The sequence below is a fragment of the Ammospiza nelsoni genome, chromosome 8 (genome assembly GCF_027579445.1).
Source record: "Ammospiza nelsoni isolate bAmmNel1 chromosome 8, bAmmNel1.pri, whole genome shotgun sequence".
Lineage (NCBI taxonomy): Eukaryota > Metazoa > Chordata > Aves > Passeriformes > Passerellidae > Ammospiza > Ammospiza nelsoni.
The window spans coordinates 20738081-20757439 of record NC_080640.1 but is presented as its reverse complement, the minus strand read 5'-3'; the positions used below and the strand labels follow the sequence as shown (position 1 = coordinate 20757439).

Sequence of the window (19359 nt, the reverse complement as noted above, 5' to 3'; positions counted from 1 at the left end):
AACATTCACAGGCCCTCTCCTTTGGATTGTTCCTTGGAGCCAGATTTTCTTTTGATGTGAAACAGGATGTGTGTGTTAATTAATTTATTTTACTCAAGGTAGAAAATTACAGCCAATGCTCTTTGAGGAGTCCTGTGAGCCATCTGTCCCGTCGTGTAAACATTCAGGCAATTTTGGTGAAAATGTTTATTTTTTTTAAATGATGCATAAATGTTAAACTGGCTGGTTTACAGTGGAGAGGTTTTACAGGCTCTTTTAAAAATATCAATGTCATCTTTAAACAGTTACTATTTAAACTGAGGAGGTGAAACACTGGACCAAGACAATTCAAAGATGAAAAAAATGAAAACCAGTGTTTTCTGCTAACAGGTGTTATTTGAGAGTTTTGTGCTGGTGAAAGTGATGGTGAAATACTCTGGAGATATTGCTTCTGCATCTACTCCTTTGTACTTGTACTGTGGACATTGTTAGTGAAAATACACCCTTCCTGCCTTAGTCCTAAATTTGAAAGGACTTCTGCCTGGTGATGACAGGAAAGCACAGGCTCTGTAAATGTTGATTTCCTGACACTGCCAGGAGGGGCCAGTTCATGCCAATTTTGGCAGTGACGTTTGTGCTGTGAAGTACACTACTTCATGGCTATAATGGACCAGGAGCTTTGATGATTAAATGTTGCTTGTAATGTCTCCCAGATTCAGAGTAATCTCTCAGGATAAAAAGGTTTGAGAATCCCAGTGCTGGATGATTCTGTCATGTTACATATTCAGCACTCCCATGAGGGCAAGGAGCACAGGGTGTTCTTTGTGAAAACCAAAAACTTTCAAACTGCAAGCTTAACAAAATTAATAATAAACCCCTGTATTTTTTAAATAGCTTTCTATTATGTTGTGCTAACATTAAATAACTCCACTCATGGTTTGATGTTTAATTGGTAGGGTGCTATGATTTCAGAGTTTAAAACTGATCAGTCAATGACATGCTACCAGATATGCACAGCATTTGACCAAACAAGACAGATGCCTTGTTCTGAACAGCCTGCAGTTTGAGATTGATCCATCAATATATTATATGACAGCAAATTTCCCAAGGGAATGATTTGGTCTCTTTGTAATCTCAAGAGTCTGCACACACTTTAGGGTTTCTTTGGTGTTAAGCACTTTTATTCTGGGGCAATAATCCACAACCATTTAAATCAAGAACTAACAGAAAACTCAATGGAAGTTTAGTATCTCCCCAAGGACTGTGCCATAAATTCAACTGAGATGACAAGATAAAAAAATGGACAGTGTGAGATACATTAGTTTATCTTAATTTGGATTTAATTCAATTAGAACTAGTAATAGCCAAATGTTTTGATGACTTTTGTTGAGAGTTAAACTGGAGGTTTTCTCAGTGATCTGTGCTCCATTTTGAACAGCAAAGAAACAAAATTTGTTGCAGCTGGCACTAAATGGAAGTCTTTTCTTTCAGCAGTAGCAATAGATCACATTGACTGATCAGTGGAAACCAAATGCTCATTTCTCATTCCTTTTGGTTATGGGTGAACCCCAGTAATGAGGGAGTTACTTGTTCATATTCTTCTCAACCCTCTGAAAGGCAGCATTCAGCTCTTTTAGCCTGTTCATCCATCATCTTTTTTGCAATATTAGCCTTTCCTTTGACAGGGACCTTAACTTAAAAAGAGGGAGTCTCCATTCCAGGATGTGGCATTAATTTTCAGTATTCATTCAGTAATCAATACCATTCAGCATGGAATATATATAATTCCATACCATATTTTAAGTTGGTAGAGATATTTGGGATATAGGGAGAAATCTGTGTTCATCCTTTACGTAACAGTCATTGAGTCATGCCATCTTGTTTAAACAAACAGTGTGAATCTTAAAATAGCCCTGAACATTCCACTGCGATGGCCATATTCAAATGAATGTTCAAGATGTTTCCCCACTATCGTATACCCACAGAGTAACCCTTCAGTAGCAGCAGAGCTGCCTGGAGTCACTATTCAGCTAAACTGGGCACTGATCATATGGATCTGTCCACTTCCTCTGGTGAAGCTGGAAAATCTGTTTCTCTGTCATCCATCCACCAAAGGACGCAACAGAAATTAAATGTTTTGAGGCTAAGCTCATCTGATAGTGATTTTAGCATTCCAGTTACTGTTACTGGAAGTTATTAAAGGATTTTGTGGAACATGATCTTGTTGCCATAAAACTGGTGGGAAACCCTGCTCTTCACCCAGTTAACAGTTGACACTGGCCAGTTTCAAGAAGACAGAAGTGAAAACTTGGGTTTTTTTTAATGCAACATTATTAATATTCTTACAGAAACAGAACTAGAGGAAGTTCTTACTGCTCACATTATTTGTCCGGCTTTTATAATCCTCACTGTTTTCTATAGGGTCCTATGGATAAATTTCAAAGGATAATTTAGATGTGTTAAAAGCATAATATGTTGTAAAACTGATCAGTTAAGAGAGCAGCCAGCAGACACTGTAGCTCAGCATTCAAAAAATGTTTAGTGATGTCTCTCTAGCAAAAAAAGTTCCCAAGAAGAATCCATAAAGGTGAGTCTTCTGGAGCTCACTCAGTTTCTAACCCGGAGCTCATGCTATTATTGAAGGGACTTGGATTTTCATGAGATGAAAAACATAAAATCAGGCTGTTGCAGCCCATTCTGTATTGCTCTGTGGGTGAAGTACTCGGGTCTTCCAGACTATCCACATGTTGTCTTCCACTAGGCTTTGCCTATATTATATGTAGTTGTGCAGGAATCCATAACAGCTTGTGAAATCAGTCAATAAACCTGATATTGATCTCTTATTAAGGTAAGATAGGGTTCTAGAGAAAAGATAGTGCAGAGTGAGCTTTTGCCAGTTAAATATGCAAAATGCGGACCAAATGCTTCCCCTTCCTAGCTGAGGACCTAGCCTGTGCTTCTGAAATCCAAAGCTGCAAGCTCTTCAAGCTGAGAGGAAAATACCTTGTGTCTAGGTGACTTGGAAAGATCCCAGGGAAAGGCATGTGCCCCCTTGGCTCACTAGGGGGGCTGGGGAAGCAGGCAGGCTGCCAGCAGGTACACAGAGCCTGACCAGAGGCACCCAGGCACTGAGACCCTGCCAGACACAGCTGCCCCCTCCTTGGTCTGGGTTCCTGGGGCAGTGACCCACAGCACTGAAGAGCAGAGATGTACAGAACAGGGCTGGCCACTTGGTCACACTACCTATACTGACCCTGTCTCGTAACAGTAGAAAGCACTCAGAGACATTAAAATAGAACAAATTTGCAATGAGATCAGGTTATATGTTTTATGAGCCATATAATTAACATGCGACACTCAGAGCCGTGGGATATTATTGACTTAAATAGCTTAGGAACTATCAAAAAGGATTAGGCGTTGACATGAAACAGAATAGCATGTGCACTGACACAAACTAGGATCAAAATTACAGGGACTACCAATCCTGGTGCTTCAGGGCATATTTTGATCATCAGCTTGGGGTCAGGAGGAAAGCCAGCCTCTAATCAAGAAGCCTGCAATATGCACATGGGTCACAGTTACATGGATTTCTTTATTGGCCTGCTTTGATTCCTTTCCCTTTTTCTTCTCTGTCTTCCTTTCATACCCTTCTCTTCCCCCTCTCTTACATTTATCATCTGGAATAGGTCACTACTGAAGACAAGACACTAAACTAGATAGATGGCTGAATAGTCCCTACTAATAGGGTAATTTAATATTTGCTTCTCTCCAGAACTCTATCGTTTATTTCAAATATAAATTTTATATTCATTCACTAAAAAGTTCCTCTCTTTCCAATCTTCTTTCTATGCATGCTACTTTTTATTTTTATCAGCCTCACTTATAAATCCTCAGAGGTAGCAAATGAATGTCAGTTTGGGAGAAGGAAGAAAACAACCAGACATATTAAAGAAAATTGATTTTCTTGGTAGATACTCCACAATGGCGTAAATAAAAAAAAATTTAAAAATAGCCAACATGAATGATCACCTTTGAAAATAAGGGGGCTTTCTTCTGTGAGCATGAATGTGAGTCCATGAACAGTATGATAAAATGGTGCTTCATTTAGGTAACTCTGCTTTTTTTTTTTTTTGTAGATTCAGAAGCAAGATAATAGTTAAGAATTTCAAAATTTTTCTCCTCACCTGCTAAAAAATCTCTCATTTTAAGATTATGGAATATTTCACACAATTTTAGATGCTTGGATGTTTTCTTTTGCATTTTCATTTGTTATTATACTGAAGTAGTGTCAGGAAGCCCCACACAATAGCAAGGCAGGTTGAATTTTATGCCCTGTACTATCTGTGTGAGAGATAAGAGCTACCTGGACCTACTCACTTCAAAGAGACAAGCTGGAGAGCAGAGACAGAGAGAGAAAAATTGGCTGATTCTTTGTGGGACCCCAAGTTAATAGCAGAAATCCAGAAAATATCTGTTTAAAAATATGTCTACTAATTTTCTTTATTGCATGTTTCTTTTTTGGTACTTGCTTTCAACCTCCCCAACTGATTTCTAACTCCACCCATTCTTACCCTTCCCAAGTCCTTTACTTTTGCTAACACTCTTTTCTTCCTATCTGGTACTAGCCAGCACTGCTGCACTGAGCACATGGATACATGCTGCCCATGGGCTTGTTCAACCTTGCTGGAAAGATGCTATCATGCATCTTCTCCAGCATCCTTCCCATTTTCCACAGTGGTCTGAATTCCAGTTAGTTTCTGTGAAATATTTTAGTCCTTCATTCTGCTTCCCTAAAGACCAACGCTTTTGTGTAATTGCCTTCCCACAGACATTCTTCAACATACCAAAGCTGACCTTAGGCTCCATGGACAGATGGGGCCTGATCCGAAGTCCATTAACATCAGAGGAAATGTCCATTTACGCCCATAGGCTTTGCATTAAATCCTTTGCATTTTACTTACTTTCTTTAGTGCCTCTTACTCAGCTCCAGTTATTAAAATCAGATTATTACCTCACAGATCCCTGACAGTTTAGAGTACTGTATAAGCCAAACTGTGCTACTTCAAAGGTAGAGACCAAAACTGCCACTCTGCTAATGTGAAATCTGCAGCTGGCTAGTACTAAAGCAAAGCTTTACTTCGATTTCAATCCTGCATATAACTCAGGTCAAGGAGCTCACTGTTCATTAGCTCAATTTCCCATTACTAGTGCACAGGCTCTCAAAACCATTTCTTACTGTTCAGATGTTTTCTGGTCCCTGCAACACTATTCTGACCAGGCACCATCCAGATTCACCTCTGTTTGCAGTTTTGCTCTCAGTACAAGTAGGCTGGAATGTCAGCCAGAACATCAATATTTCTTTCTGTTGACACAATACTCTCTTATCCATATTGCCACCCCTCCTCCTGCTTCATTTTGTCTACATTCCTTTTAAAAACTCTACTCCCATAATTTAGTCTCCCACTCAGTACTTGGTTTAATCAAGTCTGTCACTCAATTTATATCCCACTTCTCACTTAACACAAGTTTCTCAGTTAGCAATCTGTTTCTGTAGCACTTGCTATGCAGAACACATGGTTAGCTTTTCTTTACGCACTTGCTCCTCTGCTCCCTTTCCGATTTCCAGACCTCACTTTTCCTTGTAGCACTTGAAGATGAGAAATGTCCTCTTCTGTCTCCCTCTTTTTTACGTTCCTCGCGTATTTTCATAAGACCATTGCTATCAGAGCTTTTTAAATACCATGGGGTACTTTGTGTAGAGCATAGAACACTCTGTGAGTCCAGTTAAAACTTCAGAATACATAGCTTTAGATAAACCTCTCCTGTTGCTGTACTTTTTGGTCATGGCTCAGCTGCTTTCCTCGGCAAAAAAGTAAGATTCACTCCCTCTGGCTGCTTATTCACTACAGCATGCTAAAATTTAGTCCTAATCCTCCACTCTCAATTTTGTATTGTTGGAACAGAGCCCTGTTCCAGTTGCTCTGTGCATCTTAACGTTGGGGAATGAGTTGCATGTTTACTGATGACATCGCCTAGCTCAACCACAGCACAAACTTAACAGCTCACTTTTCCTGCACAAAGGACATCTAATGTCATTTTGGGTGGTGGAAATGCAGTGCTGGTTGTGTATCAGCAACATTGCCCACCTCTGTATATATAATCTCCCACTTGAATTTCATGTTATCAGCCAATTCCCCTGGTAAGGACCATGGGTTGTCAAACTGCTTTCCTCCTTGGCTGCAACTGTTCTGTTAAAGAAACTGGTGGACCACCAAATGAGGTTGTTGGAACAGTTGTATCTTGGCAGGAGCCTGATCAACTGATACCTGTTGGATGGATCATTTGTTGGTTCTCTGAATTATACAGCTGTGTCAGCAGGTTTCCAGGTTTAAATGCTGGCATGGTGTAAGACGCAGAATGCTGTTGTTTCATAATCACCTTCTAGAGGTATTGCTTTGTTGTAATGCTACTGTTATGTTGTCCTACTTTTGCTATCTACTTTCTGCATAGGAGGAGGGAATTTTTGCCCACTGCATCACTTCAGTGTAGTCTTTGCAGCACTGGGCTGGCTGCATTTAACTTGGAGACAGGGAGCAGGGGGGTTTTTGCAGGTGGCTGCTGTCACTGCTTTTCATATGATTGAATAACATGATGATTTAATAGTCCAGACATGGCGCAGAAATATATGGTACTTATACAGTACTCTTAATTTTCAGATCAGTTTAATGCTACTCCTGGCTTATGGTACACTCATCTGTCTCTCTGAATGTTCTTAACACAGCTTGCACTCCCAGTCACGCAGGAGAGGCCAGTGCAGCCCTTCCCTCTCTGGCTGGATCAGTGACTGCCCTATATAAATCTGCATATTAAGCAGATTTGGCAATTGTTCAGACAGAGACAGGCTCACTTAAGTAAAAGGAGAAAACAAACTTGCTTATGAAGGCACTGCAGCAGCATTCTCAGATGCTGTGCTAGTAGAGACAGCACACAGGCTGGTTTGTTTTCTTTTGTAGTTGGGAGACTGATGATTTCTGTTTGTCTTCTGCGTCCAAGTCCCATCACCATAAACCATGCGTGTGTGCGAATGCCGGTTCACACTCTCTTTAACAGTTTCAAGCCATTTCGCGTGTTACCGCTTTACCTCTGCACCAGATGGTTCATTTCCTCGGGGACTTCCACACGCGTCCCCAAGGTCGGGCAGCCTGACAGCGCTCGGGAGCACAGGGCCCAACTTTGAGGGGGATCCGCAGAAAGGCTTGAGGCCCCGCTTCCCCGGGTCGCGGGCGGCAGCGCAGCGTGCCGGGCTCCGTGCGCCGGGCTCTGACTGCGGTCGGGACGGGCGGCGGCGGCCGGGAGCTGCCGCTTCTCCCTCCCCGCGCGCGGAGCGGCCGGAGCGAGCCGGGCGGCTGCTGCCGGCGGGCCGCGACACGCAGGGACCGGGTGGCCCGGTGTTAGCCCCGCTGACGTGCGCCCGGGGGAGGGCGGCGGCGGCGGCTCCCTCTTCCCTCCCCTCCCGCCGCACGCAGGAAGCTTATCCGGCCGCGGCTGGCCCGGCGCCCCTCGCGCGGGGAATTAAGAGAAATACCCGCGGTGCCCCCGGCCGGGGTCGGCTCCCGGCCGCTTGCGGAGCGCGTGGGGAGGGGGCGCGCCCGCCGCAGTCCGCCCGCCCTTGGCGCGGGGCGGGGGCGCTCACTGCAGTGCCCGCTCCGCGCCCGCGGGCGGGGGGAGCGGCCGCGCCCCGGCTGCAGCCCCCGGCGGGCGACGGCGCTGCGGGCGCCCCGGGAGCGCCCCCGGCGGCCACACCCCGCGGCGGGCCGGGGCCGGCGGAGGGAGGGGGCCGGCGCGGGGTGTCTCCGAGCCAGTTCTCGCGGTGCTGGCCAGGCTCAGCCTCCTTCCCCTCCCCGGCGAGCGGTGACTGTGCACGGCGGAGCCGGGAGCGCCTAGCCGGGCGCCGCGGGAGCCCGCGCCGCCCCGCCGAGCCAGGAGGAAGGCCGCCGAGCAGCGCGCCGCCCGGCCCGTCCCCGCCGCCCTGCCTCATGCCCCAGCGACGCTGAGCCTCCCGCAGCCCGAACATGGCCACCACGGCAACGTGCACCCGCTTCACCGACGAGTACCAGCTCTACGAGGAGCTTGGCAAGTACGGAGCCTGCTGTGCGCCCCGCGCCGCGCCCCGCCGCCCGCCCCGGCCCCGGGACCCACCGGCGCTGCTGGGAGCACTGTGCCGGCGACCCGGCTCTCCCGGGAGCCGGAGAAGGATTAGCTGTCGCGCTGTAATCCTGTTCTCCAGCCCCCCGTCCACCCCAGCGGCGTAGCCGCCGGAGGGGAAGGTGTTCCTGCCCTGCTGGGTCGCCCCGCCGCAGCGGGTGTCCCTGCAGCCTGTCTCGGGCTGCGCGCTCCTGTTGCACCCCGAGATTTTCTCTCTTCCCTCCTTTCCTTCCTCAGGACCCGACTGCCCCGTTCTCCTTCCCGCACCGTCTCCCAGCTGCACGTTGCCGTTCCCTGCAACTGTTTCTGCGCTGGGACGCGGCACTGTTACAGCCACTCCGCGATGCTTCAGTCCCCACTTCCTTGTCCCTGTGAAAGGACCAGGTGCTGCTGCACCGCGCTTCTCTTCCCTCCCCGCTTCCTCGCTTCTTCCCTCCCTCTCTCCGCACTTGTCTCCGCATTGGCAGACTTGCTGCTGCACCCTAGGACAGGGCTTTGCAGGGGAGCGCAGTTGGGCAGGAAAGCAGTGCAGAAAGGGCTAGAGTAGGATTATGGGGACAGTGCTTTCGTGGGTGCTACTGCTCGCTCCCTCCCTTCCTGCACCAACTGCTGGGCTCTGCTGCATCTCTTCTCTCCAGCCCGGTGTCCCTGTCCCTCCCAAGGCTGCTGCAGCTGTGTGTCACCAAGCCTGGGCCCGAGTGCTGGTGCTCACCTTGATGCTCATTGGTTTGTATGTAGAGGTTGAGGAAGGGGATAAAAAGGCAGGACTCCGCAGTATTGGAAGAATTCAAGCTATTTTAGGCTCCCTGTAGGACTGACTGACTGTGGGGCCCTTGTGCAGCTTCTGTTCCCCTCTCATAGTTGAAACGTGGACATTTGTCCCTAGACATGGGTTTGCATTCCTGATCTGAAGGACTTGGAATTTTCTGCTAGTTTTCTCATATTTGTCCTTTCCTCTTTTCAGATCTTTCCTGTAAAGCTAGTAGTTCTTTACCTGCCATGGTGGTTTTTGTTTTGTTTTGTTTTTAAAAAATAAGGGGCTGTTTCCAAGTGCTAATTGTGCAGTCGTGTAGATTTTCAGTCTGTCTTTCACCTTGGTCTCTTGTATTCACTCTTTTTCCTCACAGAAATCCTTTCCCCCCCTCTCTCAGACCTCTTCTCCAAGAGTAATTATCTTTGGAATAGTTATAATAATGTCAATAGTTCCAGCTTGAGGAAATGTAGAAAGCCTTATAGTTTTCTCCTCACTTCATTAATAGGTACATGTGTATCCCCATTTTGCAAGTGGGTTGAGGAATATAAGAGAACTAGTAACTTCTGCAAAGTGTTGTGATGATTTTGTGACAGCTTGCGCTTGAGCATGGGAGACACGAGTCCTGGGTTTGTGCTGTGATTGCTGGGGATGCTGTCTCTGGGAGATGGCCTTACCCCAGCTAGTGTTTGCAGCACTGTTCAGGGCTGTTGGTCTCTTGTTCATCAATCCCTTCATGTCCTGTTTCTGTGCCCATATGGTCTCTCTCTCACCACACAATGTGCTCTTCCTACTGCACTGTCTGTGAGGAGTGGAGCCCTGGATTGAGGAGTCTTCAGGAGGCTTGAGTACCATATAAACTTAAGTTTTATGCTTATCAGACAGCATACATTGTTCATCAGATTCTCAAGTGTTGTGTCCCTCCTCAGTATGTCTTCTGCCCTCTACTTAATCTGGTCCACTCTGAGAACAGGAATTGTTGCTATTATAGTTTCATTTTCAGTTTCATAGCACCTACCCTCTTTATTTTTTTCCAGGGGAGCCTTCTCTGTGGTCCGCAGATGTGTAAAGAAAAACTCTTCCCAGGAATATGCTGCAAAAATCATCAACACCAAAAAACTGTCAGCCAGAGGTTAGTGTCTCTATCTACCTTTCTTCCCAGTATTTGTAGGAAAATACTTCACTGGAGTTGAGGCTGTAATAAATTTAAGGGATCTGGAGTTGCTTGTTTCAGTCATTATTTTTAGGCATTTCAAAATAATTGAATTGTGTGGCAAAGAGTAGCTTGAAAGAAGGTAGTGTGGGATGATAGAAAAATCCCTGTGTTTGGAAATGGATACTCTGTAAAGTGATGTTGTCTTTTTTCTTCTTGAGATCTTTCTTCTTCAACCTGAGCTAGAGGTAGATTCATCTATGTGTGTGTCTGTACCAATCACTCATAATAAAGAGAAGTGTTGCAGACTTATTTTGCTGAATGTCTTTTTTACCTAGGAGATCTGTCTTACCAGAACAGATGTGATTATTTTTTTGAAAGATAGATGTTATATGCCTTGCTCCTTTCGTGCTGTAGTTAAAGGTGGTGTGTTTGGAAGCTAAAAAGTCTGCATTCAAAGGCAGAAATAGGATGGAGAAATCTTGCCAATTTGACTTCTCAGCATATTAGAACAAGGGGCTTGTGCTTTCATTACTCGTGGAGACTTACAAAACCTGAAGCTAGACTGTAGTGTTATGTAAAGAGAAAAATTCTAACTCTTCCAAGCTGTGAGTCTTTTGCTTTCCAGGGACACAGGTATGCATAAAGGGTAGTAGGCCATACAGAATGAGGGGAATGTGCATCCTCCAGTGTGTAGGGAATCACTACAGGGATTGCGTGGGTGGGGTGGAGGGGTGAGGGGGAGAATGAGGGAAATTGACCTGCAATGAAAGATGCTGAAAACAGGGAGTGCGACAAGTTGAGATGCCAGAGGCAACTCTTTCTAGAAAAGGTGAGCAAGGAGAGTTGTAAGTCTTTAGAGGCCTTTCAGATTTCACAAAATTAATGTATGAAGCCCTTGACTATCTTGCTAGTTGAGTGGAGGCCTTAGTAGGGGGGTTGACTGAGAAATGGAAGGGAAAAGCATGAGGAGAAAGCAAATGATTTTGAGAAATGGTTTAGAAGTGAATAATGTTTTACCTAATCCTTACAAAAAAGAAAAATAGAATATGTATTCTCCTTTTTGCCAGAACATGAAATGTGATGATAAGAGCAGAAGACAGCTTGAAGAATAGTGAAAAATTTCCATTTACTGTCGTTTGTGTGGTTTGTATGAAGAAGTAGTATCAGTGGTAGTGTGCTGTGAAGCAGTGATTTTTTTCTTTAGTGTTGTTGTTGTTTTTGTTGGTTTTTTGTGGAATTTTTTTTGGTTTTGTTTTTTTTTTTTTTTTTTTTTTTTTACTTCTGGAAGCAAGCATATCTGCTAAGGTGTTTATTGTTTAGCCTGCGTGAGGTGGTTTTGGGGGCCAACCAGTGGAGCCCTGGATTGTTAATGAAGTGGCTGCAGATCTTCTGAGAATCAGTGTCCTCTCAATGGTCATGTGACAGTGCCTGCTGATGTAGGTGGGATATTCAATCTCTGGAGTTCAAAATTAGTTCAACTTAATATGGGAGAGGTCTGAGTCTGAAGAGTGGCTTTGCTTTGCTGACGGCCATTAATGCCTTGTGTGCTCCCCAGACTTCCCTGTCCATCCTGTGGTGAGGACTAAAGCTCAGGAGAGCCATTTCTCAGACACTAGTGGACACCAGGCTGCTTGGAGAAGGGAAGGGCAGTTTGATAAACTGATCATCAAGGTTAAACCTTTATCGTACAAGGGATGGGGTATTGAAGTTAGCTGTGGAGATAAGAAAAATGGGAAAAAAATGCATGCTGAACATAGTGGAAAATTCAAAAATATGTTAGCTGAAGGCCAAAACTCTCGGAAAACCTGATTGAGTCAGTTTTTAAGTGTTTGGTCATTTAATGAGTTACAGAGGGAGAAATGCATAGATTCTAATTGTTTTTTGTAGTAAGGTGATGACAGTTTAATGACCCAACAAGTAGGAAAAGTAAGTATGGGTGAATATAGGCTATGTTTTGATCTATACTTACTATTTAGATTTCATACCCTCCTATAAATAAAATACATTGAGGCTGCTAGCCTGGTCCTTAGCTGCTCAACTCGAGGCAGCTGGCAATGATATACTTTAAAAGGTACTGGTTAGGTAAGGGTAAATGTGAGGAGAACCAAGAATGAAAATGTGTTTCTGCTACTACAGGGGAGTATCAGAAACAAGGTACTGGTCAGGTTATGTTGAAGTTTTAACTGAGAACTGAGGAATCTGTGAAAAGTGGATGGTGACTTTAGCTGAGTATGTGGGTTCCTCAGTTATTCCAGCTGTGTTTGCTGAGAGCTCAAGGGGTAAGAACAAAAAGTACTTATAGTAAAAGACTTTAGTATTTTGATAGGAAGTTAGTGAATTCACCTTGGAATAGGTCTTTAAAACATCGAAGGAGAAATGTGTGCTATTTAGACATTGCAGCTGTAGATCAGTGATTAGGGAGATTCAATTCAGCTACCTGAAAAAGAAAGTCTTGGGAAAAGGCGTTTTAGAAAGCTGTCTCCCTAAGGAGCAGAATTATGGTGTTAATTCTGCAGCATCTTGGATATGTGTTGTCTGATGTGTCCTTTCCCAAGCTGGCACTTCTCCTGGGCTGTCCATGTCTCTGCCCATCAGTACCTCTTTCCAGGGCTCTCCTGTGCACCCAGCTGCACGCTGTCCATTGTGCAGGGTAACCCACCCTTCTGACCTTCCTCCCACACTGCTGGTTTTCTTCTGGCTTCTCTAGAGAGCCAGAATATTCCCTTATTGTGGGGATAGCCAGCCCCTGTCCAATTTAAGCATAGGTACATTTAACATTTTATACTATCTGTAGCAGAATTTGAACCAGTATGGACACCTGATGCAGTAACTGCTACTTGAAGTGTCAGCATCTTGCTGCTGCTGCAAGGTATAGCCCATTGCTGCTTCACAGAAGTTTTGCCTGCTGTAGTGCTTTCCTTGAATCTGTTCAAGGCAATGGTAACAGAGCCTTGCTCTCCTCCTGCAGTACTTCTTGTTACCTTTGTTTTTCAAGACTTGTGATGAAGAAATACTAGATAACTAACTGGGAAGTGCTGAAAAGCTTACTGTATGTGGCTGAAAAGGAGGAAGAGGAATGCTTCAGGGTGAATTATATGCAATGAAAAACTTGAAGAGGTATGGTGTTTCTCTGTGAAAGCAAGGAGGATGGACAGAGTGCAGGTCTTAGCAGCTTCAGTCTAGTAAATGTCACTCACCAGAAAATGCCAAGTCAGCAGTTGAGAGGAGTCTCTTTTATATTGTCTGTGATTTTTGGATGCCTATTCTCTCTTTTAATAAGTTTTGTCAGTAAGAGCTGGTCTAAATTAAAATTCATATTTTGGCTTTAGTGAAGTATTTGCTATTTTTCATGTTGTGTTGATGCTAAAGTCTGCCCAGGGAAGACCATGCCAAGAAGTGTAATGTTAAATAGGGTCCAAATGCTTGTGGAAAGGGAGAGGAACTTCACCTTAGTCAGCATTCAGCTGATACATAAGAGCAGTTGTTATTACACATGGAGGAAATACAATGCTTCGTTCATCTGAAATTCCTGTGGGATTGAATGCACAGACTTTTACCGGCACTACGGGTTGAGAGAAGTAATAACTGTAATTTTTTGAAAGTTGTCTTGTGGCTTTCACTAGAATACTTTCTGAACATGAAAATTCATAGCAAGTAGTGCTACAGTGAAGTTCAAATAAAGTAAAATTACTTGCAGTGATCAAAAGATCAAGAGAGAAGCAGCAGCTTCAGTAGCAGTAGGGAGATATCCCAAATTTAACTTGCTAGCATATACTTCAAGAGAGAGTATGGCTTTTGAAAGGGGTAGGCAGAGCTTTAGGATTTGATAATTTTTAGGATGTTTTTTATACCAAATAGTATTTAGTGATCCTGCCACCACCTGTAGTATTTCTGCCCTTTTTTTTAGGTGCGGAAGGAAAAATCTCTGTGTATTACCTCTATTGCTAAATTTAATTTACTGTTGAAAATCTCTATCTTTTAACTCTGGCAAGTGACATCTCTTGATGAATGAATTAAAAACAGCTGTCTTGTAAGTTAGTCCACTTCACTGTCCTTACTGTGGCTTTGCTTTTGACTGTGAAATAGAGGTGTTTTCTCTCCCTGTTTTTCATCTTTCCAAATTTGTAAACCAGATAAAAATTTGCAGTCTACCGAGTTATTTTGTTGTTGTTCCTGTAGGAGATTATATGGATTGTGGGAGGAGCAGGGAATTACTTCTGTGTATCAAACCCCAACAGGATAAAACCACTCTTTATACTTCCAACTCTGCTATTTTCCCACACCACTGTTGTCTGGGCTTTTGGTTCTGTAGTGGTTGCAGATTTGGGCTTTACAATATGTTTTGTTGAAAGTGTCAGCAGTAGTTCCCCTGGACGCTAAAACCTTGAGCTTGAATGCTGCAGAGGAAGTCTAGCAGCATCAGTCCCTAACATCTCTCTTGATCTGGTCTGTATGTGTTCCTAGCTGCTGCTTGCATTAAAACTCCCTTGGCCTGCTCTTGGGGCTGCCAGGTTTCCAGTGTCCGTGGAGCAGGGCAGGCTGCTGGAATTGCTGTGTGCAGGTGTGCAGGCTGCTGCACTGCAGCGGGGCCGCCGGCTCTGCCGGGGCAGCCGAGCCCAGCACCCGCTCACCGGGGGCTCAAGCGCAAAGCCAGACCGCAGAGAAATGTCCTGTCATGGGTGTCCTCTATGTGCTCCTGTGTTTGCAGGCTGAGGACAAATGTCCTGTCTTGCAGAGGATGGCAAATCAAACTGTCTGCTCAGCCGTCCTTGCTGAGCAGCCAAATCAGGTCCAGTCATTTGGTTTGGGAGAGAAGCTTTCCTTCCTGCAGCATGGGCTGAGTGAAGAGCTTCCCTGCGCCCCAGCTCCACCCCGTGCCTCCCCTTTGCTGTGTGCAGAAGTCTCAGAGATGCTGGGAGCATATATAGCAGACCAGCTGCAATGGGTTGGAAATTCTCTCCATGTCTTTGCACACATGGAGAGAAGCAGAGAGCAGAGTACTGCACACCCCCAGAGCAGTGTATGAGGCAGGGAACTGCCTGGTGAAGCAACTGTAAGAGTCTGGGTGCTTGGGATGGGGGCGGCAGGGGAGGAATCAGTTGGTGGAGTGGGCTTGCAGGTAACAAGCAGCTGAACTCTTCACTCTGCACCACAGCACACAAGTGTGGCAGGGGCTGGTGGTGAGGCTGCTCAGCTGATGTTAAGAGCAGCAGCCCTCTACCTCCCACCAGCTGCCTGCCTCCCCCTGTTCTTCCTACCTGCCTCTGCTTGCAGTCCCCTGCACAGGGGAAGAGGAGTTCAAATGGCATATATACACCAGTATGGGAAATTTCATTGGAAGAGGTGTTTGGAGGAGGGCTTGTGCCAAAGAGGAGGCCCTGACCTTGGAGGAGAGGCTGGACCTGGGAAATTAGTGGGGGCTGCTGAGGGTCGGCTTGGCTTTTTGCCTGCCCTAACATATCAGTACAGGCAGGAAAATGCCCTGGTGTGAGACCCAGCAGAGATTGTTGGGGTGGTGAGTGGTGGAAGCCTTGCTTTACTGTGGCTCACTATGGCTAGAAGCTGGCTTCCTCCCACTGTGGATGTTAGTGATGGTTGGGGTTACCCCAGGTTGCCTCTCAGTTTACGCTGTATATTTTATAAAGGAGCTGGAACAGAGCAGACAGGATTTCAGCTTGTGTCTGTCTTCTCAGTGGTCACATTGAGTATTAAATTTCCGGCATTAACAATGGGGGGGGGGGGAAGTGGGCACACAGATTGGGCAGGAATTCCTACTGCCTCTGCATGAGGTTAGAGAAAGGAGCTTGGTGAGAGAGTCAGGTTTCTTGTTTTCCCAATATAAACTGGATTTGTGTATGGCAGAAATGTGATTAGACTAACTCCTGCACGTGTCCCAAAGCCCTTGGCTCTAGAGCATTTACTCTGATCAGCCAGCCATGGTTGAAATATTTGTATTTATTTGTATATATGTAGATGTCCCTACGGTGAAGAGCAGGGTGTTGAGCAGCCTGTAGATATTTTGCGTAAGGGGAGCTACTTTGGGTTCTTGTAAGAAGGGTCCAGTGAAAAAACTATTTGCTTTGTTTGCAGTGTATCACAGAGATTTCACTGTCTCCAACTTTAATCCTTCTCTGGACAGTAGCAAAATCATCATTAGCAGACGACGATTCATCTGTGGATCAGAAAGAAATTTTTAGAGTGCCCTCCTTCCTAACAGTGGGTTAGCACCGTTGTTCACTGCTTTAAGGGAAGACTATAACAATATTTTTGTTCCTTTCCACGCCCTGCAAGTATTCTAGTTGTTCTTGCCCTCCAGATTGGGTGAAGACAGTTTTTAAAAGGGAAGCATGCTAATGCAAAAATTTCTCTCCACTGTGCTGTTTGTGAGCACAACCCTGACAATGAAGGCATCACCTCCCACTTTTTCTGACCTGTCACCTGTTTTGGGATTTCAGATGTTTCTTTTTGTGTCCTTTGTTCTTGAAATCCCCTGATTTCTACTAACATAACAGATGTAAAAAAACCTCACATTCATATGCCAGTGTTTGACTATAAAGTGAACTATTGCTGTTGGCTTGGTCGGGCGAAGAGGGCAATATTGCCTGGCACCAGGGTCACCAGCACAGGAAAGAAGCCTTGAATGCTGTAAAAAAGAAATGTGAAGTATCTCACATCATTGTGTGTTTGCCTGCAACTGAAGTGATGTCAGTGCTCAGAATAGTTATCTTCAAGACAACAGAGGTGCAATGATTTCTGATGGGCAAATGCATCCTTAAAATTTTGAGTTGCTTACTAGGTGTTTTGGGGTTTGTTTTAGTGTGTGGAGGAAATGTGACCCTGTAACTTCAACCGCAGTAGTTGCTGCTGATCCTTATGACAATAAGCTTTAAAAATTGGGGCCCTATGAATTAGGCTGACATAATGTTCCTTTTTATACCTTATTAAATTTAAATACCACTTTATACTTTGGTAACATCTCCCCAAACATTCTGGTATTGCTGCTTGCATGATTTTTGGAGAACAGTTGCAGAATACCTCTGAACAAATGGGCTGGCAGTATCTTAGAAGTAAGCTTTCTGAACACTAAGGGTAGCCAAAGATAGGTGGAGCATAGATTTAACTTTCTGCTGAAACTAAGTCTATAGTTGTTAGATTTTATTTCCTTGTAGCTTTTTTCACTTTTTACACTTCATCTGCCTTTCTTTCCTTTTTAATTTTGAGTTCAGTTTGAATGTTCATTTGTTTCTCATGGATCAGTTACTTTAACCTATAATTATATTAATTTATAATGCTTTGATTGAAAATAGCCCTTTAGTAATGCTGCTTTCCTCTCTTTCCCTCCCAGAGAATATTGTACAATTTCTGTTGCTCCCACAATTTAGATGACCAGACTGGGAAGTGTGGATGTTGGTGCAAACGGCTGATTACTCATGTCTGAGACTAATACAGAGATGCCAGGAGAGCTGGTCAATGTTGTACATTGCCTTTTTCTGATGGAATCAGGAGAGGAGGAGATGACCATGTGGCTTTACTTCTGGTGTCAGGATCTGTCTCACTCTGCTCCTGGCAGAGCCAGAGAGAGAATTCCCCATCTCTGAGATGTGAGTTGAGTAAATGCGATGACATTTCAGAGAATGTGTGCGCGTATAACTTTTGCGTTCTGTTCCTGAGAGCACGAGTTACACGTCTTTCTGGTGACCCCCTGTCCTGCTGCTCTGTCCAAAGTTCCTGTCCTGACTTAGCTGTTGTCCAAGCCTCCACAGCCATGAGCCCTTGTCCTCCCTGTGCCTGGAGTGTGCTTACCTGTGATGCTGGGACAAGTCCAGGTTAGTGTGGTGCTTCAGAGAAGGTTGCTAGCTAATCTTGTCTCTTTGCTAGAAGCCACAGGTGATTTCACTGTTAAACACAAAACTTTTCTTTCTGGGACAGTAAAGGGAGCATCTCTTTTAGCAAAGCTATTATTTGTGTGATTCTGTCAAGAGTCCCAAAAATTGAGCGGAGAATTGTCTCAGGCATTGTGGGAATGAAGACACAGTTAATTTTAAAGAAAAACAAAGGCCATGCAAACTTATCTCTAAAGGAAGGACTGTGCTTGCGAGGATGAGCCTGGGAGCGGCCACAGCTCTTTGAAGGCCTAGGAGCCAAAGGCTAAATGGCAGATCAGGCAGGGAGTGGCAGCCTGCCTGCGGTGGCAGGGCTGCTGGGTTATCTCTGGGGGCTGTTGCCATGATGACAGTGGCAAACAGGGACTGAAAAATTTACCAGATGCATGTGAGCCAAAGGATTAAACTTTCTCATAGGAGAGAAGGGAGGGGAGGAGGTGAGTGATGAATTAACGGACAGTATCCTAGTGAGAAATACCAGGCTCACTTTCCTATACTACTGGGATGGCAGGGGGGAATGCAGGCTGGCATTCCTTCTCCAGTCTAAACTCTGAGCAACACTGCCCTGATAGATTTCCTCTTTGAAGAGAGGGTGAATGCACCCTCCTTTCACTGCATAAGTCATTGGGATTTGCATTGCTTTGGCAGGTGGAAAGTAAGAAGTGGAAAAAGATGGTCTCTCTTTTTTAGTCTTTTTTCTTCCTATTCCCTATACTTACAAGTAAGTCTAGTTCTTTACTTTGTTCTTAGAGATTTTCTGCACTAGAGTTCGTGGAAATCAAGTTTCAGTGTTGCCTGCAGGTTGCAGACTATCAAACATGGTTCTAACCAGCCTGCACTATTGTTATCAATGGCACAAGACTGTTGTCATTGAAAATGTCTGATGCAAAACCATACCAGCTAGTAGTGGTCTTGACCATGCATATGCTTTTGTTCCTTTCCCAGAGCTGTGGCAGTGTCCCTGCATAGCAGAGTTGATAGCATGGTGGGCAGGCAGTGCATGAGAGAGGCTAAGCTTGGCAGTTTTCCCTCCTGGAGTCTGAGGAAGTCCTGCTACAACCCTGTGCTGCAGCCTCCTTTGTGGAGGCTGACAGCAATAAGGACTGGTTCTAGAAGAATTAGTGATTTGCAGCTGGCTGGGGAGCACAGAGCTGGTGAGGGGGTCTCTGCACTCAGTGGCCAAAATCTCAGTGCTCTTATTTTGCTTAGCAAAATGTGGTATCACTTCATTGTTTGCAGTACTGCAAATTATTATGATACCTACTTGCAGGCAGCTTCAGGAAAGACCTACTTGGCTGTGCCTGGAAAACTTCTGAACAGCAATATACTAGTATAAAATGTTTGTCTGAAGGCTTAGTAAGATAGAATTGTGGTAATAAAAACTA

General features: G+C 44.9%; 1 protein-coding gene across 9 annotated transcripts in view; it reads left to right on the top strand.

Moving 5' to 3' along the window:
* The first annotated feature begins 7887 nt into the window (after positions 1-7887).
* Positions 7888-19359, top strand: part of CAMK2G (calcium/calmodulin dependent protein kinase II gamma) — a 118201-nt gene continuing 106729 nt past the window's right edge. For 7 of the 9 annotated variants that reach the window (XM_059477227.1, XM_059477224.1, XM_059477221.1 and 4 more), the window contains exons 1-2: positions 7894-8116; positions 9973-10067. In XM_059477227.1, the coding sequence (XP_059333210.1) occupies positions 8052-8116; positions 9973-10067 (160 nt within the window). In that variant the 5' untranslated portion in view covers positions 7894-8051. Of the gene's footprint in view, positions 8117-9972; positions 10068-19359 lie in introns of all 9 variants that reach the window. The other 2 variants (XM_059477219.1, XM_059477228.1) reach the window with 1 other exon arrangement.